The sequence below is a fragment of the Cuculus canorus genome, chromosome Z, assembly GCF_017976375.1.
Source record: "Cuculus canorus isolate bCucCan1 chromosome Z, bCucCan1.pri, whole genome shotgun sequence".
NCBI classification, from domain to species: Eukaryota; Metazoa; Chordata; class Aves; order Cuculiformes; family Cuculidae; genus Cuculus; species Cuculus canorus.
Genome location: NC_071441.1, coordinates 64,425,811 through 64,451,203, shown reverse-complemented (window position 1 = coordinate 64,451,203; position 25,393 = coordinate 64,425,811). Strand labels below are relative to the sequence as shown.

Here is a 25,393-nt window from a genome sequence, read left to right as displayed (position 1 = left end):
GGTTTACACTTTGGAGGCCTGGATTTAAGTGAATGCTCTCTCTAGAAAGGGTTCAGCCCCCAAAAATAATTTTCAATACCACAAGCCTGCACTCTATCTCCGTAGTACTGAACTATAAACACAAGCAGCAGAGTTTTGTTTTTTTTTTTTTAAATAAGACAAAACTTGAAGAGAAAAAAGCAGCATTGTAATTCTACTGGCATTTGACATTTACTCATTAGATTTTGTAAGTCAAGATTTAAGGAAACAGAAGAACACAACTCCTATTATTGCCAATAAATTAAATGCTTACCATGTTAGACGGAACAGAGGGATAAACCTACGAAGCAAAACTGTTTATTTTTGTCAGATAAAGAACTTTCAGACACAAGACACACAACCTTCTTGTTATTCTAGTATTTTAAAGTACACAAAGTTACTGACATAACATATTGAAACCTGTCTATAAAGAATGTTCCTAACAAAACCACAAGAATTCCCTTCACCCATTAATATAAAAGGTACGATGTACCAGTCTACTGTAAGTAGACTCACTGATTCCACTCACTGTAAGTGTTGAGACAGAAGCATCTGAAAAGCATCTGAAAAGACATCTCTATTAACACACGTCCATTTCTTAATGTGATTTGCATCTGAAATATTACATCAATATGGACTGCAATAAAGGTACTTCATGCCAAGTCCTCTCTCAACAGCCAACCTGAAATTGTACAACTGTCAACACTACCATGCCTCAAGATAAATTTTCTATTTTTTATAAAAGGAATTATGTCAAGAGAAAGAGGCTTGGTGGTTTTTTTTCTTTTTTCTTTTTATTTGTCACATCACATATCCTGTTTAGAGCGCACTCACACAACCAAGAGTACAGCCTGACAGTCAATTAAAATTTACATATATGAACACAGCCACCAACCACAACAGTCTTCCCATTCTCAACATCTTCATTCTTACCTCTTCCCTTTTGAACTGGCTAAAAGCTGGGAAACTATTTAATGTACTGAGATGGGGATCCTAACCAGTCAAACATTTACCAGAAAGAACAGATGACCACAGCAGTTCTTCACTTGTCCCAGTTACCTGTTGCAGTTCACCATAAAGTCACAGAACTTTTGTACTGAATACATGAAAGGGGCTGTGAGAAAGCAGAAACAATTGCTTAACCCGCCAACACCACTGAAAAAATTATTAATAAAACACCATCCTGAGGTTCCTTTTTAGGGTATTTAAAAAAATCAAATATATTACTTGTTAATTAATAACATTTGCTAATACACTCTTTATCTATCACAAGCTGATTAAACTGCCATGCAAATTTCAGTTCACTTTTTGTAACACCAAAAAGCTACACAACAACTATTTGACAGTTTGGCTGAATCCCCAGCTTTTCCTTTAAACACTTTCATAGATAGCTAACATAATACCAAGAGTCAAATATAACTCCTCTGCTATTAGTACCACTGTATTTGCCTGGTGGGCTCCTAGAACAGATGTACACTCACAGGTAGCCATCGGATCCTTCTCTTACAATTCTTGCTCTCCCCTTCATTTTGAAGGGAAAAATAACGCTGACACTATACATACAGCATCTTAGTATCCACAATAACAACAGGCTAAAACAATTCTGGAAAACATGCAGTGATATTAGAAATATAACGATTAGTCCTTTTACATTAGACCAGAGGTGGTTTGTCTCCTCATAGTCTTTATCTATGCTTTTTATAGCACTTTTGTGTTCAAGATGACCCATCATATTTCAAAGGCCCTACACTTACACTTAGTTAGAGAGCTCTTTTCCATTTCCATATTATCACCAAAGTCACGACTTCAAATCATGACAACCTGTCTAATGGACTGTACAAAATGCAAGGCTCAGACAATTTAGATCCAGATCCCTGTGTTATGGGCATACTAAGGCACAACATGTCTGGACCAAGAGAGAAAGATGTATTTATTATATTCACTCAAGAAACCTGTGCTATATAACAGAGCATAAAAGCAGGGATCTTAACCAACAGCTGTCTCCACTCCTCAGGATCACAGTTTTCTTTTTTTCATTTGATTGAGTTAGTAATTTCCACTCAGCCAGGGCTCACAAAATTACATTATGATTTTGAGTAATAAACAGCAAACAGAAGCCAAAATATTCATTCCAAAAAATATAGTTCAAATTGGTCATAACTGCTTTTGATTATGGTAGTTATGAAAGCATTTCTTTACATAGGCAACCCAAAGACTTTAGCATTCAAATTCTTCTGCCAGATGGAGTCTGGTCTGAACCTGGCTGTGTGTGAAACCTGGGCCACATGTAATTTCTCAAATCCAGATTGGATAACTAAATGTTTACTACTGTGTTCTCTATTTTCAGTCTTTTTAAGCTTAGCTTCAAGAACATTTTCTATATCTTGATGCCTCTGTGCACTTTAAGTGAGCATTATATGTTCCCTAGCAGCCAAGAAGGATGCTTTCTCTCAATCTTCACTCTGCAAACCTGTGTGAGAAACCCAGGAGAAAGGAGCAATGTCCTTGCTTTGCCTTGGCTACACATCTCCCCATGCTAAGTTCAATTTGTGTTGTACACTCTAAGGCTGGCCTAAACAGTCATTAGGTGAATCTGGTTGTAAAATACTCAGTCAAAAGAGGAATAAGTAGGTGGTCTATAGCATCTTCTAGGTTGATTGACGATTTACTTCAGCCCAGTTTAAAGGCAAATTTTCTCCACTGCCCTGGCACTACTGCTGCACACAGAACTAGTCCCTGTATGAGCTTTGATTTAGACATTAAACTTAAAAAAAATGCATTAAAAAGCTCATCTAGGAAAACAGATACTCCTTCAAATTCAGTTTTAAAAAGCGAAGTCCAGTCATCAGTTTACAGTTTTCCTTAGTTATAGTTTTTATTTTAAGCTATATGTAAGTCAAAAACAAAAATAGTCAAGCCAATCTTCTTTATTACTAAGAATACTTCATAAAACAAAGACTCCTTCTTATGGGCAAGGAGTTTACAAAAACCTGAACAGCTCATCCGTACATGGACAACTGCTATATTACACATGTATACTTTCACCGAGATTAACTCAAAGAACAAATCGTTTAATTGAATTTCAGAAAAAAATGAAGTATTTCTTTTTCAAGGCCATGAGGAACAAGTATATTCTCTTTGCAATTTATAGAGTGCTTTATGGTAATGCTTAACTTCTCCACTTTGAAATGTAAATCCATGTGCTATCTTTTCAGAAAATTAAAAGTTTAACACATCGATTAATACTGTAAGGATTTTTGACAGCTACACAGCTGTTGCCCATAAATTAAAGGCTTCTTTTTTCAGCCTTTCCCTCTTCCTACTTACCATTCTCTCAGATGCATCAGGAATTTATTTATTTTTTTGTATAGCAAATGCAACATTGCAAATGGATTTGATGGATGGACTGTTCGGTTGATAAGGAACTGGTTGGATGGTTACATCCAGAGAGTAGTGGTCAATGGCTCAATGACCAGATGGGGATAAGTGACAAGTGGAGTCCCTCAGCAGTCTGTACTGGCACCAGTGCTGTTGAATCTTTTCATTGATGACAGAGAACTGGATAGTGTGCATACCATAGAATGGTTCTTTCCAACCCAAACCATTCTATGATTCTATAAATACTACTTTGATTTTCACAGTGTTCTCTTGGTTCTTCCTCAAGCCCTAACAAGAGATGTTTAGTAAAAAGCGAAATGCATAGCCTAAAAATAGTATATGGTATGAAGTACAAAAAACTCAGCGAAGCCGTCCAGGAAAGCTATCCTTCCTTCTCAGAGCCCTGCACTTCACCAGCATATGTGAAGGATGAAGAAATGTAGAAGGGTCTGACTTACTGCCTCCCTAGGATGCTATCTGGGGACCTGCTGCTTCTCTCTCCATCTTAAAATTCCCGTCAGCCACAACTTCGTATACGAGTATGTAGAGGAAAAGAGTAGTGCCAAGCAGTCTGTTGCAAGAAGTGCCTGAAATTTTGCAGGAGATTGGGACAAGGGCATCCTACCTATCAGAAACAAAAGAGCAGAGCCGTGGAGAGGTAGCAAAGACTCAAGAAAACATAACCATACGAGAATAGGCAGAAGGCATGGAGGGGAAGTTATCTTCCACTTGACAAGAAGCCAGAGGCAGGCACAACATAAAATAGTAAGAGCAATATGTTCAAGTATATTTGCTAGAAATTGTTTTTAACTACACCTATTTGCCCCTGCAAAAAGATTCTTTCACGTAAATGGAAAGCAAATATACGTACACTAAATATTTTACCTTAAAAACCCCTATTACTAAGCTTTGCATGGGAAGAGTTAATTACTGTAGCAATGATTTGAAATTCTGTATTAAGATTTCAGACAATACCCATGTAAATTTAGAAGCAGACTTAAATATGTATTTCTAGCAATCATTTTTATGATTCCAAATTCCCAGAGGAAGAACCCATGCTTAAAGTACACTTCACAGCTCTAATTTACTGAAAGCATCTTACTTATACCATACATCAAAAAGAACATCTGTTAAGACAGACAAATGTTGTAAGCCAGTAAAGCACAAAATTAAACTGTTAAAGATAGCCTGAAAGATAAAGGATGTTCTCTTTTTCAGTTCACAATACTGATAGCACATAAAAAAGCATTTCAGTTTCACTTTTTCCAAAATTAAGAAAATATATTCTGGTTTTATGAAAAATAAATATATTCAGGGCCCTTCCCTTTTCCCTATCTCAGGCAGGGTTTGGAATAACCATTATAATAAAATTATTCTTCTTCTCATTTTAGTAACACTGCTATCTGCATGTCAAACACATAATTTCAGACCTTCTCCCACCCATACTTTTCTCACTTAGATCGCTACATTATTTTGATTAAAATTGCTGAATTTCTAACTTCTAGAACTAACAATGACAGCAGGAAATACGGGAAGAAGTAATGTCTGAGAAATTAACACATCCAAGGTGTCCACGATGACAGTATTTCACAGTCCCAAGTCAACTTCAAAGAAGAACAGATTATGGAAAAGAAGTAATTATTACGTAAGAAAAAAAGCTAGGACTTTAATGAATATACCAAAAAATATTCATAGGCTGCTGGGTTTTTTTTTTTAAGATTGCGCTACAGCTTTAACAGTTCTCCTCCACTCAAATACCAGCACCTTAGCTGCAGGTTTATGCAACAATTTTAGTGATATCTGGAAAAAAAGAAAAAGTGTAACTGATCTGGTTCTAAGAGCAAGTTGGTCTCAGACATCAACATGCTGCTTCCACAGTACGTTAGCTTGTCCATAACAGATCAAACTGCACACATGCATTTACCCTTACAAAAGTCCAGTTATATTACCTCTGCATGAAAACAGGCAAGCCACTTTTACATTTACAACACAGAACAGCACACTGGAAGTCACCATGGACCATCCAACAGGTGGGACAGCCTAGAGCATGGAGTTACAATAGCAAAGTACTGATGTAACTGGACCTTTTAAAAAGGATTTTACTTTCTTTAAAGCTCACCTTCAGTCCAAACATAGTTGCCAGTTGTATTTGGGGCTTGGCTAGTTTTAAGATGAAAAGCTGCTTACGTTTTTTTCTGGTCACCTCAAAGCACATAAAAAAACAGCTGGTTTGCCACAGAGATCTGAGCCCTCCCTCTTATCAGTACAGTTACGAGTTACTGCAACATTCAACACCCATATGTGCACTTTACTACAGGTAAGAGAACTTCCAGTTTTAAGTGTGAACATGTGTGTATGCCCGACCTCCCCTCACCTCAGTACAGCATGCAGTTGCTACACTGACAATTCTACAACCCTCCAATTTACACAAGCCTGTTAGATACAATCGCCCCCTCTATCACAAAAATCTCCAACATGTATAACATCTTTAATAGCTTATCAGGAAAGCAAACACCCATTAGTAAACGTTCACTAATAATCATTTCTTTCACCAGCAACTGCATGGTCTGAAAATTGGAAATTAAATTACTGATGGGAATCACATCAGAATAGCAATGGCATTTGGTTATCTGACATTTTTTTATCAGAGCAACGACCTCTATCTCAAGTTAAAAAAGATTTCAAATGTACATTAGAATTTTTCCTTCAAATTAGGGTTATTGAACTTGTGAATTTATTAAAATTCTCTACCAAGTCACCTAAAGCACCACAATTACCCTCTGCACAAATACCTAGCGAAAATGAGTTGTTACTCCTTGGACGCTTGCACCCTCTCCCTCTCTAGGAGCAGGACCTGCAGTGCTCCAGCATGGTGGTGCCACCTCCCGGAGGACAGAGGTGTAGATCTCCAGGCTCCCATTTGGGTTTGTAATTGTGAGCTTCAGCACCCCTCCCTGGATAAAAAACCTTGACAGCTGCTGTGAGGAGTCAACAGTTTACAAATACTGAGGGAAATAAGAAAGTAACATCATCACCAGCAGAGAGGACAACAAAAGTAGAATAATTTACATGTCACTTCTGGTCTATCCTATAATAAGAAAACAAATAGATGCCAAAACACGAAAACAAATGCTTTAAAGTATTAATTTTCCTGCTTCTTTCAATAAGGTGGGGTTTTCCTAATTAAAAAGTTAATTTTTTGATAGTAAGAAACTACAAAAGCATCAAGATCAATTTCATCATTCTTCCATCAATAATTTCTAGCTCAAACTCCTGGGGGGGCAAAAAAAAAAAAGGCGACGGCCAAAACCAGGAATATCACTCATCACTGTAAAAATGCCACAAAAACAGCTCCTGAACACATCATGGTTTTTCATGCTGCTTGCAATCCCATGAAAAATAATGTACCTTTGAGCCAGGTACAAACTGCTCAGGAAGCTTCTCTGGGCACACATCTTCACTATTGCTTAGAGGAACTTACAGACACCACAGGCTGCTGGAGGCTTGTCAAGGCCAGCTGTTACTGTAACAAGCAATGACAACATATTTTATCTAAGGTATCATCCAGGTTAAGGAGAGTGCTGGACACAGAGCTTTGCAACTGCTTTCCCATGTTCAACTAGTGACAACTCTGCACGCATAATGGAACAGTAATTTCATCTAAAGGATGACATATACCTGTGTTGTGTCCCAAACTGTGAAGGGCAGTAGGGATGGATACAGTGAAGAAATAGTCTTTACATATAAGTTATTTGTCAAAAGAGATGTAAGCCCCACGCTTCCCTCACTTGCAATATCATAAAGGACAATAATGAACTACAATATTGAGAACAGCATGTTTCAAGACTGTAACAAGATTAAATAAAAAAAAAAAAAAAGCTGTCCAACAGTTCTCTCAGGTCATTACATTATTTGATATTACTGTTGTGGGTTTTTTCTCCCTGTCTATTCAAAACAAGTGATCTATGACATGACCACTATTTTTCAAGCAGCAATCCACACAGCTGTGTTGCCCAACCCATGAATTGGATTATTAGCAGTGCAAAAAGCCTCTTTAGTCAGTAAACATCTGTTCAATGTTGCATTTGGATTTTGTATTTACAGAAAATAGCTCACATGCTGGTTTTGTACTTTACTTGCTTTCTTCCTGCTGCAAATTCAACTGCTTTTATCTTCCATTTATACAAAACATTCTCAAGATTTTTGTCACAGCTTGCTTTTCACTTAAAAATCTATGAGAACATTAAAAGCTATAGAAATCATGAAACTATTAGTTTTTATTATTACCAACCTTTTAGATAGTGTAACCATTTGGTGCCTTATATTTGCCTCTACATGCCTTCCTGTTCTTGCTTACCCACAAACGTTATGAAATGGGCTACATAAATATATGTACATCCTCAGATATGAGCAACCATCAGCCTCATATAAAGATCCACAAAATTGAAAATGTTTTATATTAATTTATAAGACTTCATTGAATTAATTCCAAGCAAGTTTCTACTCCTTGACTGATGATGTAAGTCCTTAACTCTAGCCATGAGAGTAATTAGCAACAAACAGCACTGCTGATCAATGAATGTAATTGGCTACACCTCACTCCTACCCCCTTTAAAAGTTAACTTATAAAGACAGTTGTACTTCTCGTTTAAAGGAATCCAAAATACAGATGTATTCTATTATGGCATCACACATACTGAAACAACAAAAAAAACCCGAAAGGTTATCTCTTAGTCTTGATTTCTGATGAACCACAGTCAGGAGGAAGGATGACATGAAACAACCTTTCAGTCAAATATCTCCACCAGCTATGCCACAGCTAATCGTCTGTGCTGGTAAGAGATCACGGCAGGGCTGAGGCCAGAGAGTAATGCACCTGTGGAGCAATGCAGATACCTGAGAAAACACAACTGATACAAAGTCAAAATCACTGGGGAAGCAGAGAGGTATTGGCATCACACCGACTTACCCAAAAGAGCTTGAAATGTTATTTATAAAGGTCGTTGAACACCAAGAGAAAAAGCCTGCCTGTTATGATGGAGGATCAGCTTCTTGAGGAATTCAGGCCAAGAGTAATTCCATCATACCAGTGAACAGGCAGGATTGTTTTAGTTCTCAATGGATTTGACAGAGTAGGGAATTCCAGGGACAAAGCTCCAAGACAAAGACAATATTGCAGTACTTGAGGGAAAACAGAAATTTGAATGCCATAATCAGAAAAGGAAAAAGACACAGTAGCAGGGAGCAAGTAGCAGACCCACGTGCAGCCTAAATACAGCAGTATATGATGGAGGTTGTGTCATAACTGCCTCCCAGATTACAAGCCCAAACTAATAGGAGGAAGGAATTATGCTCTGCAACAGAGTATAGTGAAAAATCTGTGGGCAGAGACAAGAGTTCATAGTTACCGCATCATCCTGATTTTGGCTTTTGGCCAGACACCAAACAACACATGGAAAAAAAAAACCCCAAAACAGTGCAGACTTGGGTGAAACGATGCTTTGGATTGAAGGTGAAATGCTTGTGATCCGTGTGTTTTCACAGGGTGTCAAAGAATGCTACAGAATAAAGCATTACATTAAAAAAGAGTAAACAGAAAAAGTATAAAGAGAAGCACTAGGGCAGTTTTAAGATCATAGAATCATAGAATGGAAGGGACTTTAAAGATCATTTAGTTCCATTCCCCTGCCTTGGATCACTCCCTCTCATTGGATCAGGTTGCTCAAACCCCCATTCAACCTGGCCTTGAACACCTCCAGTGATGAGGCTTCCATGACTTCTCTGGGCGACCTGTGCCTCACCATCCTCACAGGAAAAATTTTCTTCCTAACTGGATTTGTCAATGAAACAAAAAAGGGGCACATGAGAAGAGCAAGAACAACCACAAGGGAAGGGAGCCTCAAAAACAATTTCAGGAAAACCAGCACACACCAACTTTTAAAGCAGTCGATATGTTAAGGAGGATGCCCCATGACTAGGAAGAGCTTGAAGTACAAAACACAGTGTTCTCTAATAAAAAACACATATATTTTGTGAAAGCAAGAATGTTTTCTTGGTTTTCTAGGAAGAACAAACTAAATATGTTAAAAGATTCTCTTCTATGCAAGCCAGCACTTGCAAACAGATGTTACTGGAGATTTGGCCACAGAACACTACCTACCAGAACAATTTGTTCTGAACCAGTTTCTGTAACCTACTTTTAACTTACACTTTGCTTTGGAAGGAAGGCTCTCCAGCAAAACTGACCTCCAGTTCAGTGTCCTTGAATAGCACTTTCTAGTCATTAAATCTGTCCTTGAACATTTTTTTCTAGTTATTAATTTTTAAGGACCATGTCTCTCACAGCACCAGCAACAGGACCATTTTACTTACCAACTGAACCAGCATCAGGCTAGAACAAAACGGACATGAAACTATGCCACACATTTCAATATGTTTGTGTCCATGAGTTTTAAATTACCAAAGGGGAAAGTTTGTAGCTTGTAACACAAATTTACACCAAAAGTTAAATTTTTTTTTAAAGCTTACTCAGGCTAGGAAACATCAGAGTTTAACCCAAATGATTAAGGAAGTCTTTTGGTAAAAGATGGGTGATTCTGATTTAATTTAAATCAGTGGTAAAACACCTGTTGTTTGATTCCCCCAAGATTCCCCTACAATGCAACTAAACTGGCTTCATACTAACTGAATTAAAACTTCATCCTATGAGCAAATCATAACAACAGCTAAGTAATCTCACTGCAGTAGAATTTAGCCTTGCTTACTGCTCATTATATTAATGTCCACACCTAATTTAGACATGGAGAACTTCAAAATCAGTACTTACACTTACACTGCAAGCTGCTACTTGGGCACAGCTCAAACTGTTGCTCTTGAACATTTAAATAAGCTTTGCTGCTACTTCAGTCATTTATTTACTTTAAAATTTGCTTCATTCTTCCTATTGCAAGGCCCTGTTTACAGCCACATATAAAGACATGAAACAATTTTCTCCACTGATCTGCAGGACAAGCAAACTTTTCAACATTAGTGTACCGCATAAAACTGAAAAAGTGATGAGGTCACTTCCCACTGTGTATTTTACTTGTATTTTCACTTCAGACTCAAAAATCTTCACAATTATTTTACATTAATCCACAGAAATAATTTCTACCACACTGAAGTACTCCTGAGGCTTAAGCAGCAGTCCTTGGTGATTGTCAACCAGATTAAAACACTGAAGCCTTTCTGGTGACTTACTCAGCTCTTGTTTCCGGCAAAAACAAATTTAGAACACCATTACCTTGCTACTCAACTGTTTTTTCCTTCTTGATGTATATTCCTTTGATGTAAATATGACTGTGAAAATGTACACAATACCAAAACAGAAGTGCCAGTAAACAGTGTGAATGACACTGCTGAGCCTGGACATTAACTGTGGTGGCAACAAGAAAGAATAGAAAGAGGGAAGCATAGCATTCTTTAAGGAAGAAATACATACACTATGTTTTATTTTTCAGAATGAAGGCAGACATACATGTAGAGTAGTATGTAATATTTACATTTGAGTTTTGTATATTTATATATACAAATTGAAGGAAAGCACACAGATACTTTCAACTCTGTCAGTATAACTAGTCAGTGAACCCGATTCTGACTGATATCATAAAGCTGCAGTAGTTTAGCTAGACTAAACATCTCATTGCTCTTTAACAATCATCAGCACACTCTGTGCTGGAGAAGACCTAGGCCACATCACTTTGGTCACTCAGTGTGAAGTTCTAATGTGGAACATTCAAAACCAAATCATCCCCTGAGTCACTTGACCTGGTCCAGTTTGTACATGACATGGACAGACAGTGACCCGAAAGATCCTTCTCGTCTCTGCTTTCAACCACCCTAAGCTGCGCATCTCCTGGGACTATTTTTCTCTCCCATCTGTACCCTGGATTTATAAATTCAGTGGTTTTCTGCTGCATTATAAATACAGAAGGACATGAGGAGCCTTCTTGAAACAAAACATAGTTCCCATGGTTTTATCCAGAAAATTTTACAAAGAATTATAGAAATTAAGCCTTTCCTACGTAATGGATAATTCTCACCAGGAGTTATTAGGAAGAGCAAAGAGTGAAATTACCAGCTAAGGGACAATTACCAAAACTGAATACTTTAGATCACCCATTATGCATAAAAATAAAATTACCGCCTGTACAGAAGCAATTATATAAAATCTGAAGCCTAGTTAAAAGCACAAGAAAGCAGCATATTGAAACCACCTAAATGAATACTAAATACTTCAGGGCCCTCTAGTGATTAAATCTTTGATACAAAAAATCTATAAAGAAGTGGTTTTGAAACAACACTACTGAAGTATACCAAAGTAAACTGTTTTCTTTTTACCACTCCCATTTATAGGACATTTATGCTGAAGAGCTGCCTAGTAAATTTACTAGAGAGGGGAAAAACTCTAGAAACTGATATCTCAAAATCAGCTAGTGGGTGGTATTTTTTGTCCTTAATAGAAATGATAAGTTGGTTACTCACATTTTCAGCTATCCATAACCAAAAATACACCAAAAAAGCAAAACCCAAAACCAATTGTGACCTCAAGCCTACATAAGAATTAGTTTAATGCACAACTTAAATACTTGTTTCAGAAAAATCCACCTGCTTTGTCCATTTATAACATCATTTTAGCTTTCTGTGACCTCCACAAAACTGTCAGTGCGATACACCAGCAACAAAAAAAAACAAACCAAAAAACCAAACAAAAATAAGAATTGTTAATCTTCATCACAGTACATTCACAAATATTTTGGGCATACTCCTATAGAATTGATTTGCAAAAGAGAAAGTTATCAAAATAAAAAGGATTAGCAAGGCAAAATGTATATCTGTTGGCAACTGGAAAAGGTTTGTTACCTCCTAATCTGCTATTTTATCTCTTTTAACAAGTCATTTTAATGCAATGAAATGCACTGATATTGCTTGCTTAGTACATGTAATTAGAGTTTACCTTTTCAACTCCTTATAGCTTTGCAGTTCATACATGAGCTCACTACAAGCTGAACCATCACAACACAACTGAATGATGATGAATACACCGCTTTCACAAGCCACATTTTCTTAAGATGCCTGACACCACATCGGACATTTTCAGACCCTCCTATCACTCTTGCCTCTCAAATGCAGGTGTCCTTGAAAGCTTGACAGCTGAGCACAGCAACATCTGTGCAAGTTGCTATCACATGCCACAATATCAGGGGTTTTTTTAAATAAAAGGGGACTGAAGAAGGATGGCACTGGCAAGTGGGGAAAAGAATGCCTGTGGAACAGACTGATTAAGCAGCTCAGCCATCTGAAGCATTAGGGGAAGCTACAAGATGATGACTTGAACAGAGTTTAAGTGAGGCAGACTAAGTGCAGTGTTGACTGTCTGTCAGATGGCTCCCATCCACGTCACTAATGCATTTGTCTGTCCTTACAATACGGGAGAGAGATATTTGTACCTTACCCTCAACATAAAACTTTGCCTATGCAATACATTCTGGGTTTTTTATGGCTTTCTTTAGTCCATTTTTGTTAACACATAAATTAAAAATTTTGTCCTTTCTGGCTAGTTCATTCAAAACAGAAATGCCAAGCTCTAAGATAGTTTTCTACAGCCCAGTTGCATTAAAAAAAAAACAAAAAAAAAAAGTGAAAACCTACAAAAACAGCATCTGCAGGACTTTGCAAGTTCAACACGTATGTTCAGAGGATCGCTTCCTTCATCTATCACCCTACAGCTTACATCCTATTCTGCCTTTATTCCACAGTAACACTGATACAGAAAACATGTAACAAGTTTACTTTGGAAACACATAAAGAGAACTCAAAATATAAACAAATGATCAGGCTGAATATTTCCAAGTCCGAATTCAAGTTCAGGATACTATAATACGACAAACAGAATGAAGCAACAGTTGCAAAGTTTTTCTATACCTATCTATATTAATAGAAAAAAGAATGCCTTTTAGAGGTCTTAAGGCAATGAAAAACAAGAAGAACAGTCATTTAACACCATTTTCCGTTCGCAAGGGTAAATGCATGAGTTCTGAAATAAATCCAACAGATCACAAGACTGGAAGTGTGGGAGCAACGCGATGTAAATAAAAGCAACAAATAGTTAGGCATACAAATCTTCCACAGACCTGAAGCAAAAGCCATGAATTTTAGTCTAAAAGCAATTTAAGAATAAGTGCCCAGAAATCCATGGGATTTGGGCAATTTTCAACCAGGCAGCAAACTACAGCCATTCTGAAACAGGCCTTTACAGAATTATATACGCATGCCTACTTGCTTCTAGATCTAAACCCTATCAATAGGTATGCTGTAGTTTAAAAAAAAGGGCAAAAAAACCAAACAACAAACATCCCCCAGAACATACCTCATGGAGGTTATACTGTTGATGAGCTTTTCAGATTGATCTGACAAGCTAGATGGAAGTATAATTTCAACCGGTTGCAGACGCAAAACTCGACTCTCTAATTCTAAGCGAGATGCACAGTCACGAAAACTGTCAAAAATTACTTCTCCAGTAGTTGGTTGGATTGCCTGTCAAACACAGAAGAAAATGAAGCGTTGAATATTCAAGTATTCAAGGAGTGTTTCACTGATTAAAACTACTAAGCCAGAAGGAAAATTTATGGTGTATAACACAAAATTATATAGCACTCACACAGTTGGTGAAAGTGGCAAATCAAAAACTGTAATTGTGTTTTTCAAATCTATGATATGGTGATAACTTCAAAAGACTACAATTTTTTTCTTGGTAAATAATAACAATACCTTAAAAATGTAAATTAGTCTATCACTGCTCAGCTTTTATTACTACAGAAATCTACATAATTTTAAGTCTATGGAAGGTACATGCAATTCAGCCTGGAAACTGTCATCCTAGCACGTTTTTGTTGTTCTCTACCAGCTGCAGTCTGACATTCAAATACAGGCATAATAAAGACACTTTGAAATCAACGAATTAGCAGCAGACTGGGCTTCATTTATCACTATGTTTTGCTAGTTAAATAATCCTGGGTTTAAAATTCACCATAAAAGAAAACACAAACCTTAAGTGTAAACTCTAAAAAACGTAATTCTCTTTCTCTAAAGAGCACTATTTTGTAGAGGACAAAAGTGCTCACAAGCTTTAAAACACTAACTCTGAAAACGGTGAAACTTTAACATTAGTAAAGCATCTAAACTAACAATTTCCCTGTTTTGGTTAAAACACAGCTATGATTTCCAGTGATGCAACAGCAAAAGCAGTATCAGGAATATTCAACTATCAGTTCCAGACCTTTCCATCAGTTTTCAAATACAAAGCCACTACAATTCACATACAGATGATAACTTAACTAAACTGCAACTTGTTACAAAAAAAAAAAAAAAAAATCAAACCAAAAAACTAAAAGACAGAACAACCATGAATTTAAGAAGGTAACCACCCACCTCTCAAAAAACCCAACAAAACAACCCCTTAAAAGCCCCCACATGAACCCTAAAACACCGACTCCCCTTGTTAAATTAACTTACCATAATACCTATAACAATGTCACCTTTCTTCCTGTCTTTGAAGTTTTCTCCATTTTCACAGATACAAAGGAGGTAGTTATCAGGGACATCAGTTGTTACCTCTTCAACATCTACAGAATCATCTAGCTTCAGCAAAGGGTTCACATGTGACAAATGTTAAAAAATAAATAAAATAGTACACATATTTTTGTGGATTATTCTTAGGTCCTTCTAGATGCAAGTTCTTCTCAACTAGATTTTATGACAGGCCTTCTAGACTAAAGGTTTTTATTAGTTTGACTCCTAATATGATTTTGGTGAACTTCAGACAACTGAAAGCAGGAGGACTGAAGTCAGAAGTTGTCTTCACAAGATAGGCAGCTACAGGATGCACATGCACCTCATGCAAAGGCATTTGTTACAGCAATCAAGAGGTAATTATGTTGCCAGGTTTTTAACCATTTGATTTTATCACCTTCTCATCACTCAATGCAAAGTGACCAAACAGTCAGTCATTCTTCCCTCAAACCCTTCTGAATCACTAACACTATGCATTCTCAATCTGGTGAAACATCTAGTTGAAAACAATTTACAGAACACTGCAGACATGGGAATGATACTGAAAATGCCGGCAAATAAAACTCTCTGAGTCTTGTATTGGAATTTTAGAAAGCAAGCATCCTTAATCAGGCCTGGTCAACATGAGGGAGCGATCTCCATCAATCGTGTACAGCCAGACAAGAGCTGGGACAGAATGGATTTCCCACTCGCATGCATATGGATAAATTCTCCCAGAAATCTTAAGTATATTCTGTTACTCTACAAGGACTAAATCTAATGTTATTATGAACTTCACAGCAGTCAAAACTCTTGGAATTTGGAGCTGTCACTAGCTCTCTGCTTGACCTTGCATTTGAGATGGGAAAAACTTGCAAACAGAGGTGATTACAGAAGAAGAGACATCTGTGCAGCACAGATCATACTTCACACGAGACGTTATCATCAACAAAGAATGAACAATGTCTGGAAAAAACACTGTCTGAAAGAAAACATGCTATCGGAGCGACATTCTGTCAAACTTCCAAAAAACACAATTACTTAGGTGAAACTTTACTTTAGCTTAAACCAAAAATATTCCACTTTTTATGGTAGTAACTACTTCTTGTATCAGGAAGCTCTCTCTGACTTCAGAAAGCAACTACAGTAAACACAAGCTCTGCTGTTTCCCAACAGACCTAAAGCCCTGAAAAGATTAAGTTGTTTATAAAGCCAGCACGATGTTTTACCACAACTTAAAATTAAAGGAACTTTATTTCCTGTTGCCACTCTTATGCCCAGCCACAAGCTACTCGTGTTCCATTTAGGTGATAATACTAGAATGATGGCCTCTCCTATGACAAAGATGAAAGTGTGAAACCACTTTTTTTTTAAAAAAGGATATCTTCTCCGATAAGCGTAGACTTTGTGTAGAGAGCAGTCAGTTTCCGGCTGAAGAGAGAGCTTTTATTTTCTCCAGCAGCTTTGAGTGCAGCAGTTTCCATTTGTTTTACCACTCCTACCTACAGGCACAGAGACAAAAAACAAAGTTATCTCTTCGATAACAGTTGTTTTTTAAATTATTTTGTAAATTTGGTGCTCTTTTAAGATGGGCAAACAGCAAGTGCATCATTAAAGATCAACAGGAAGAACAGAGGCTAGCATCAATCCTTCTAATGAGGCATTAAGGCATTGCTTTTCCTTATGCTCTACCCACCTAACTGCCCTCTCAACGTCTGCCCCTGCACTTCTTGTCCTATTTTGAAACAATTTAGCTAGAGTTCAGCACATGCTATAAAATGGTTCCTGCAATAAATTTAAATTCAATTAATTCTTTTCTCATAAGCAGTACAAAAGAAGGAGTATTGCCAGAAAGCCATAGAACTACAAGGATCAACAACAGGGAGAAAAAGAGAAAAAAATATGGGCTGGGATAAGAAAAACAAGGTTGCGAAGAATAATGGAAGAGAGAGCAAGTATATAAATCTCTCTAGCAATAGCAAAGGCTTGATAAAAACTGAAAGCATTCTTCTAGAACTTCTCTATAAAACATGAAAAAATTAATAAAACATTAAGATACTTTTCTGTAAAACAGAGAAAGTTGGAATTTACTTAAGTTTCATGACACTCACCAGAACAAAGAAACTGAAACAAAGGGAAGTTAGCCACGTAAATTGCAAAAACAGCTGATAATGAGTTTCACACTATTTAGTTGAAATAAGACTCTGGTACAATAAGCGCAAGTTGTTTCAGTGCAATTCTATACTTAACATCACTTAATAAAAGCCAGGGATAACCTTGTATCCTTTTGCTACAAGTCGCCGCACATGGACAAACAGCCTATGAGTCGGTATACTGGCAGTCATAAAATTATGATCCTGATGACAATAAATGTTCAGTTCTTTAGCTGCAATCTGCAAAGTAGAAGAAGAAATGTCAGCTGACAGTTCAAAATGCAACTTAGGAACTCATCTCTATGACAACAGTGAAGCACAACTACAATTAAAACTACAGTGTCAGAAGGCAAAGATTACAGGATAAAGCCCGGGGAGGTGGGCTTCTCCACTTTTCTGTCCCAGCACACTGTCACAAACAGGGGCTTCAGTATTACAGACTTCAGATTAATATGCTGCATCCTGACTTCTACTATTGTGAGGTAAACCACCTACACCATGAGCACATGGATTCTGCAACACAGCTCAAAGTGTCAAATAATTTTCACAAAAAAATTCTGAAAGAATGGAGTTATTTTAATTGCGCTTCTAAAGCTGGTACTAAAGTAGTTAATCAATTAAAATATTGAAAAATCAGTATCAAGCAGCAGTGGGAATTTAATACTTTATAGCAAAAGAGTAACAACACTTGCTGAAAGGAAACATTGTAAAGTATGATTTTATTTGCTTTTTTTTTGTCATTGGCAAAAAGATAGGTGCTCACTGGCGAAAGCAATCTGAAGCAGGATCTGCAGTCAAATACTGAACTGTGCACCTAGATCATATATTTTTATTTCTGGACTGCGAGTGTTCCAGCAAATGAGTAGACAAATTACATAGTATGAAGTTGGTCAGGAAAATTAATGTCCAGTAACTAAGCAAAGTTTCTCACTGGTCTCAAGTGTGGAAATAGCACAGATTTGAGGTTAAATTGGTAGCAATGATTTTGGGACAGATCATGAAAAAACTTCTTATGAACTATTTATAATCAATTACTTTAAAACTATGGTTTTTTGCAAATTACTCTCCAGTTCCTACAGACTCGTCATGTGTAGGTACAGGATCCAAATATGCATCCAAGATGCTCTCTGCACCCAGACTACGCAAGCTATATGCATCCACTTTTACACCACTTATTCCAAACTGAAATACTCCTAATAGAGCTTTGGGCCATGATCTGAACTGAATCTCATCTCTGAAAACGTTTCAACTTTAACTCTGACAAGTAATTCTAGGACCTCATCTTAAGTTGTCAACAGGCAAGACAGCAAGTGTTACCATACAATTACAAAATAATAAATGCTACTTTGGTAAAAAGTGGATCATCTATAATGGATCATCTTCAATCGAAGCACACAAAGAATCTTCATTTTGATTTCAAGTATTAAAAAATACCAGGGAATGTATGCCTCCAAATATCTTTCCTTCTGGAAGTGGCCACAGACCTAATATGACCCTTACATAATGCAAGTATCTCTCCTTAACCTTGGCAAAAATTACCTCTGCATCTTCTCCAAAGAAGCGATATTTGTATCCACATTCCACGCACAAAACAGCATCTTTATATTGCTTCTTCATTTCTATGAATTGAAGTTCTAGAGGAGTGTAAATGCTTTTGGTTCTCTTATTAAGATTTATATCTGAAGTATTTTGAGTACTTTCGTAAGACTTAAGAGATGCAGAAAATTGATTAAGATCACAGCGCAACTCCTCCTGTAAACAAAAGACGGAAAACTATAGTTACGAATCATCAAAGAAATCAATCGCCTATGCAGACCTTGACTGAGATTGACCACAGAGCTAAAGATTATTCTTGCAGCAAACAGCCCCAGGAACTGCATCAAAATTATTAAAGAAGGATATATAGAATACAGTTTGTTTGGAATTAAAAGGAATTAAAAAGTCATGAAAGTTGAAGATTTTGCATCAACTAGTTGATGTGTTTTACAGCAGTCCTTAGACATCTCAGCTGAGATCAGATTCCTATTGTATCATGATCTCTCAAAGCAGAGATCAAGAGACACTCAGGCTGCAAAGACTCAGGAGTCTAAACTGGCCAGAAATAAAAATATGGATGAATTATCACTCCAATTTACAGATGACAAACTGCAGCACAGAGAGATTAATGATATCCCAAAAACCCCAAGTAAATCAAGAAATAAACCAATTCAAAATGAGCCTCAGTTTACAGTCTCAAGCACCAAAAACATTTCTCCAGTCTGCCCTTCCTACATAGGCTCAGCAGACCTCATAGAATAATTAATTCTTAAACACAGAAAATCTATATTACAAATCTGTATTATAAACACAGAAAATCTATATTACGGTTCCTAAAACTCTTAGCAGGGCTTATCATTTACAACAACATTATGTAGCCTATGCTAGCCAAGCAACTTCAGCTCTACAACTGTGTTATGTTCTGTATTGTAAGCAAGGTGATGGGTCCAGTCTTTTAGAAGCACAGTGAACAACACTGCTAAGATGCATTGCACTTGTAACACGATAGCAAGTACAGATAAAAAAAAATTCAAAGACAACGCTTTCCGCAAGTTTTGAAGTAAGGACTGTAAGAACACCACTGACCAAGTTGTGCAGTATATTTCTGCATTCTCAAATAAATCCAGTGTACTTCCACTTCTAATAACTGTCTCATCTGGATTACAAGGAACAGTCAGCAAACCATTTAGAAGTCAGAAGAAACACAGTTACACTAAAAATCATATACTCTATGTCATGGGAAAGTATAAAGAAGGCAGTCAGAAAACAATACAAAAGATGGACACTTCACTGTACTGTTAGTTGTGAACTGCAAAATTCCCAGAACTGCACAGGATCAAGGGATGAACTACTCGACAAGCAGACAACATGGCCCAGCCCAAACAAAGCCAAATTGTGCTTAGAACTCAGAAGGAAAAAAACTTCCCTACGCACATTTCATATACATGCATGTGTAAAACACACATTTTATACTTTCTGTATCTATAATTGGTTCTCAAATGTCTGTGAGACATGCCAAAGTATGATTTATAGATTAAACTAGCAGGAAGACATCCGGCATCAATGTAACTGGACAATAAAGGGTCAGAAACTAACAAGATCAAGACAGACAGGGGTTTGAAACAGAGTGACTGAGAAAGAATTGGGTTTCTATAGTGTCAAACTGACCACACTTGCATAATCTCAGTCCCTTATCACCACAGAAATCTCTTGCCATGAGCTGTTCACTTCACTATTCTCATTTTGATCTCTTGTTCACACATTCAAGACCTACAGTTTGAGGTCACAAGCTTCAGACAAAGAAGGTCAAATAAATGATAAGACTCTTCACAAAACCTTTCTCCTTCAAAAAGGCAGCTGTAGAGCTTTGTTAAGCAGCAGCTGAGTCCCAATGCAACACCACCACAGAAAGCCATGAGATGCCTTTTAGGACCTGAATACCTCAAACGGAGCAAAGTGAGCACAAAACCCAATCAATCAACTCATGTCAATTAGCCCCATAATAAAAGGGGAGGCAAGGTAGAGTTATACTTTTATCAACTTGTATCATAGGTATTATAATGATAATTTTTCATGGAAGCTATCCATATCTTCTGCAGATGAACAAAACAGTGATACCTATAGTATTTATTAGAAATTGGATTAAGACACATCTCAGTACTAATTCTAGAGCATATTTTTGCAAAGAAAGCCTGTTAGGATTTTACAGCCCACGTCAAAACTGACAGAACTGAAAGGAAGCTGAGCAAAAGGCCACACTGAACATTTGTCATTACAATATTACAGGTTCCTTCACAATCACAAGATACGTGGACAGTGTTTATGCGCTCCCATTACTTATTTTTTCAGTGAAGAACTCTGAGGCATTCTGTTCATGATAGTAAGAGTTCCAGGAAAACATACGTACACAAACACTAGTTTACTGGGTACTGCCACACTATTTCATGACAGAACACAAAACCACAAAAGGAATATTGTGCCAAAGTCTGCGTTTTTAAACCATAAAAAATGATCCACATAGCACTGAACTAAAGCTCTACATACCTTTTGAGCAACCTTTGGGCTAGTGTCCCCAGACTGAAGACAGTTTTTCAATTCTGAATTTCTCCCAATAGCACTGGGACATTTTTCCAAAATCAGAGATTCTTTCTCCCGAAAACTATCCTCCCGGATTCTGTTACACTGCTGGTCTGAGTCACTGCAGAATTCTCTCAGTCTGTCTAGGGTTTGCAGACATACACGGCGCTTTTCACACTTCTGAGGTTCGTCTTCAGCAAAAATATACAACAAAAACATATTAGCAACTTATTATCTAAAGCAGGACATCTATTAGAATGTTATCAGTAAGCAGAGAAAGCAATCATTTTCCTCTGTCTCTCTCTTCCCCACATTCCTTCTCCTCTCCCACTGCAGTATTTCTGCCAGTCTGATAGAATCATGTATGTAATCAGCTTGCCCAAATTCCCTGGAAAATCAATACTCCTCACTTGTATGCTTCATGATACATTGGAGAAGAAGCACAATTATTTTCTGGACTAATAACTGCAAAGTGACAATATTAGCCAAAAATATTGGAAAAATAAGTGGTACGTTTTCAGGACAGTTTTTAAGCAGACAGTATTACAAGGTGATGGTGTCTCAATGACATGTCAAACCACCCCATCCACAAAGGTGTATATAATTCCCTTTTTAAAAAAATGCAAAGGCTATGTCGTTTCAATGAAGTGCAATGACCCTTACATTCACTGATTTGTTTTTCTACTAGCACCACTAATTTGTTAAATTCTTGGTTCAAAACACTGCATTGGAACGATTTACTTTGAAGTAATTCAGTCACAGGCCAGACTCCACAAAGCTGTCAGGTGTTGGTCAAGCTGCAGCCTAAGTCTAAAAGACAAGCTGTTAAACCAAGACAGGAAGTGAAGCTGCAGTATTTCTGCCTGGACATCTGTGCTTCACTAGCTGAACAACCTGTTAAAGCTGTGTCAGCTGAAGGGGATTTGCAGAGTAATTCTGGAGTAAGGCTGAAATACCTAGCTTCCAAGGCACAGAAAGGTGCTTTAACACTACAGCTAGTAGGCGTATAGTAGCTCTTCAGAGATGTATCTTACACTCAACAGATAGTTCCTAAAATATCCACCAATTTTTTTTACAGTGGACAATGAAAAACTATTTATTTGGTATAAATGCTTGAAAGTTTGTTTACAGTTAACTCACTTTTGTCTTGAGTCTTCAGGGGGTTACAGATGTCTTCAAGAGTGAGTTGTCGTAACTTGGTCTTTTTTTCACAGGATTCATCGCTTTCATTTGATGTTCTCCTTTTCATGCCAAATTCAGAAGCCTGAGACACAAATTAAATGAAGAATTTCAGCTCTTTTTTCTCTTTGTTATCCTCTATGAAATACAATAAAGCACCCAAGGATTTCACAGAGATACCGCAAAATGAAAAATTAAGTTACAGTATATGAAATCCTTAACTATTTTAACTATTTGCAGTTATTGTCTAGAAAATAGCTTGTCTGATATTCAAGGCTACAAGAGGGAGAGAAATACTGCATTCTGTGAACAAGCTGGCTGTTGTGCAAGAAAAGAAACATCTGCATCTACTATGGCTTGAAAAGGCAGCTCAGAGCTAATTCTGTGGCAGAGAACTGAACCAGACGTAATAGATTTTCCCATCATACCACACTCTACGGCCCTGTCTCTGAATCAAATCTCTTCTGCAAATAGTTGTTTCCACAGTTCAGAGTCCTCTTCTTGCTAGATACAAGCTATTCACCACTGAGAGCCACTACTTCCCATGGCCTACATCCAAACGATGGAAAAGTATATGTTCCACTCTGGAAGTATTATTACAAACTTTGAAAGGACTTGTAAACACCTAGCTAGCGTCACTGTGGGTTTCAGCAGAATAGAGCACTTTCAAGTACTACTCCTTAGATTCCCTAGATGGCTTTTGACATACTCTCTTTTAACACTTCATAAACAGAAAATTCATTGATTTACATTGTTTCATTATTCACATATTCTGCTTGTCAAAATGCAAGTATAAGCAAGTGTAAAGAAGCAACTCGCAACTGCAACAACATATAAGCAAGCTGCCATCTCGCTCTGCAGACAACTGCAGAAGAGGTGCTTCTAGCAGTTTGCATCCACATTTCATATGGTAATCTCAGATGGTTTAAGGTGGGGAAATTCAGTCTCCTTCTAACCAAGCAGGAACGCCACCCTCAGTAACTAAGCCCATAACCTCCACAAAACGTATCCATACACACAGCCCACATGACTGGGAGTTTCCCTTCCAAGTTCACTGTAGGCCACTACCAGACTAACACTAATTAGGGAGCCATTCTTCTGCATGGACAGATAGCACACACCTTTCAAAATACATTTAGACAACAGACTGGCTTGAGACAAAAGTGAAAAAAAGCATGCAGCTTTCCAGGGTCAGAAAGGAGTGGAATCATGAGCCACAGGGTGGCTGGAAAATACAAACTCAGAATGAAATATAATTGCTGAGAGGCACCAGTTTTCTCCCAGTGGTGACATGAGGAGGCTGCTGGATCACTGCAGGCTCTCTCAGCATTGCATGCAAGAGCAGGCCAAGACTTGTCCAAGCTCCATGATCTGACCCACAAGATCAACCCTCTGCAGGCCAGGAGGCAGAACCTAGACTCGTAGAATCTTTTGGATGGAAAAGACCTTTCAGATCATAGAGTCTGTGAGAAACACTTATTCACTGGTAAAATATCGAAAAGGACAAAGTCTTCAAGGCAAAGACAATAATAGTTTTATTTTACAATCGGATGCCCTTCTAAAAAAAAAAAAAGCATAACATTTTACAAAAGCAGTGGGCATATATACTAGTTTTAGACAAAGAACTGCGTAAATGCTCAGAGCAATTTAATTCCTTTTAGATTATCCAACCATGCCTGGAGACTCCCTTCAGGTTACCTCTTGACCTAAAACAGCTATATCTTACAAGACAGATTTATATGACAAGATAACTAAACATACAAAACAGCTGCAGAAAAACTTTATCAATTAATTCTCACAAGTCCAACCATACCTGTCCAATACTAAACCTGAGCTCTTCATCTTCCTGTCACTTAAATCCCTCCAGGTATGGGGACTCCACCACATCCCTGGGCACCCTGTTCCAGTGCCCAATAACCTTATTGGTGAAGAAATTTTTCCTAACATCACAGAATCACAGAATAGTTTCGGTTGGAAGGGACCTTAAGGATCATCCAGTTCCAACTGTCTGCCACTAGATCAGGCTGCCCAAGGCTCCACCCAACTTGGCCATTCCACTGCTGTGGCTACCCCATCACAGGAAGCTACTAAGGCGGTCATAGAGGACTTGCCCCTGGTGAAGCCACACTGGCTGCCATTAATCACCTCCATGTCCTTTAGCGTGTCTTCTAGGAGGATTTTCCTAACGTCCAAACTGAACATCCTGCTGCAACTTGAGGCCATTTTCTCCCATCCCAACCCTGTGCCAACAGAGTCATAGAATCATGGAAACACCGGGTTGGAAAAAACCTCTTGGATCATCGAGTCCAGCCATTCCCATCTGCCACTAAACCATGTCCCTGAGCACCTCGACTACCCATCTTTTAAGTTCCTCCAGGAATAGGGACTCCACTACCGCCCTGCACAGCCTCTGCCAGGGCCCGATGACCCTTTTTGTGAAAAATTCTTTCCTAATATCCAGCCTGAACCTCCCCTGGCAGAGCTTGAAGCCATTCCCTCTTGTCCTGTGCCCTGTCACTTGGGAGAAGAGGCCAGCTCCCTTCTCTCCACAACCTCCTTTCAGGTAGTTGTAGAGAGCAATAAGGTGCCCCTCAGCCTCCTCTTCTCCAGGCTAAGCAACCCCAGCTCTCTCAGCCGCTCCTCATAAGACTTGTTCTTCAGCCCCCTCACCAGCTTCGTTGCTCTTCTCTGGACACGCTCCAGAGCCTCAACATCCCTCTCGTACAGAGGGGCCCCGCATCGAACCCAGCATCCGCCGTGCGGTCCCACCGGTGCGCGGTGCATTCCCACACAAACCGCCCCGGGCAGGGGGAGTTGGAACCCCTTTAATCTCCCATCCAACCCGAACCACCCCGTTTGCCCGCCCCGCACCGTGTGCCGCTTGCCGAAGAACCTGCTGAGCACCGGCTGCCGCCTCCCCCGCGACATCGGGAACAGCCCCGCGCGGTGCGAAGAGACCCGCC

At 38.2% G+C, this 25,393-nt stretch overlaps 1 protein-coding gene across 2 annotated transcripts in view; it reads right to left on the bottom strand.

Moving 5' to 3' along the window:
* The window catches only part of MSH3 (mutS homolog 3), a 112,848-nt gene extending 87,458 nt beyond the window's left edge, over nt 1–25,390 (bottom strand). The window contains exons 1-8 of one of the 2 annotated variants that reach the window (XM_054053713.1): nt 25,302–25,390; nt 22,392–22,515; nt 21,219–21,442; nt 18,678–18,890; nt 17,262–17,378; nt 16,370–16,487; nt 14,950–15,095; nt 13,805–13,971 (exon numbers count right to left, since the gene is read on the bottom strand). In XM_054053713.1, coding sequence (XP_053909688.1) covers nt 13,805–13,971; nt 14,950–15,095; nt 16,370–16,487; nt 17,262–17,378; nt 18,678–18,890; nt 21,219–21,442; nt 22,392–22,515; nt 25,302–25,358 — 1,166 coding nt within the window. In that variant the 5' untranslated portion in view covers nt 25,359–25,390. The remainder of the gene's footprint in view (nt 1–13,804; nt 13,972–14,949; nt 15,096–16,369; nt 16,488–17,261; nt 17,379–18,677; nt 18,891–21,218; nt 21,443–22,391; nt 22,516–25,301) is intronic. The other variant, XM_054053712.1, reaches the window with a different exon arrangement.
* Nucleotides 25,391–25,393: the final 3 nt, after the last annotated feature.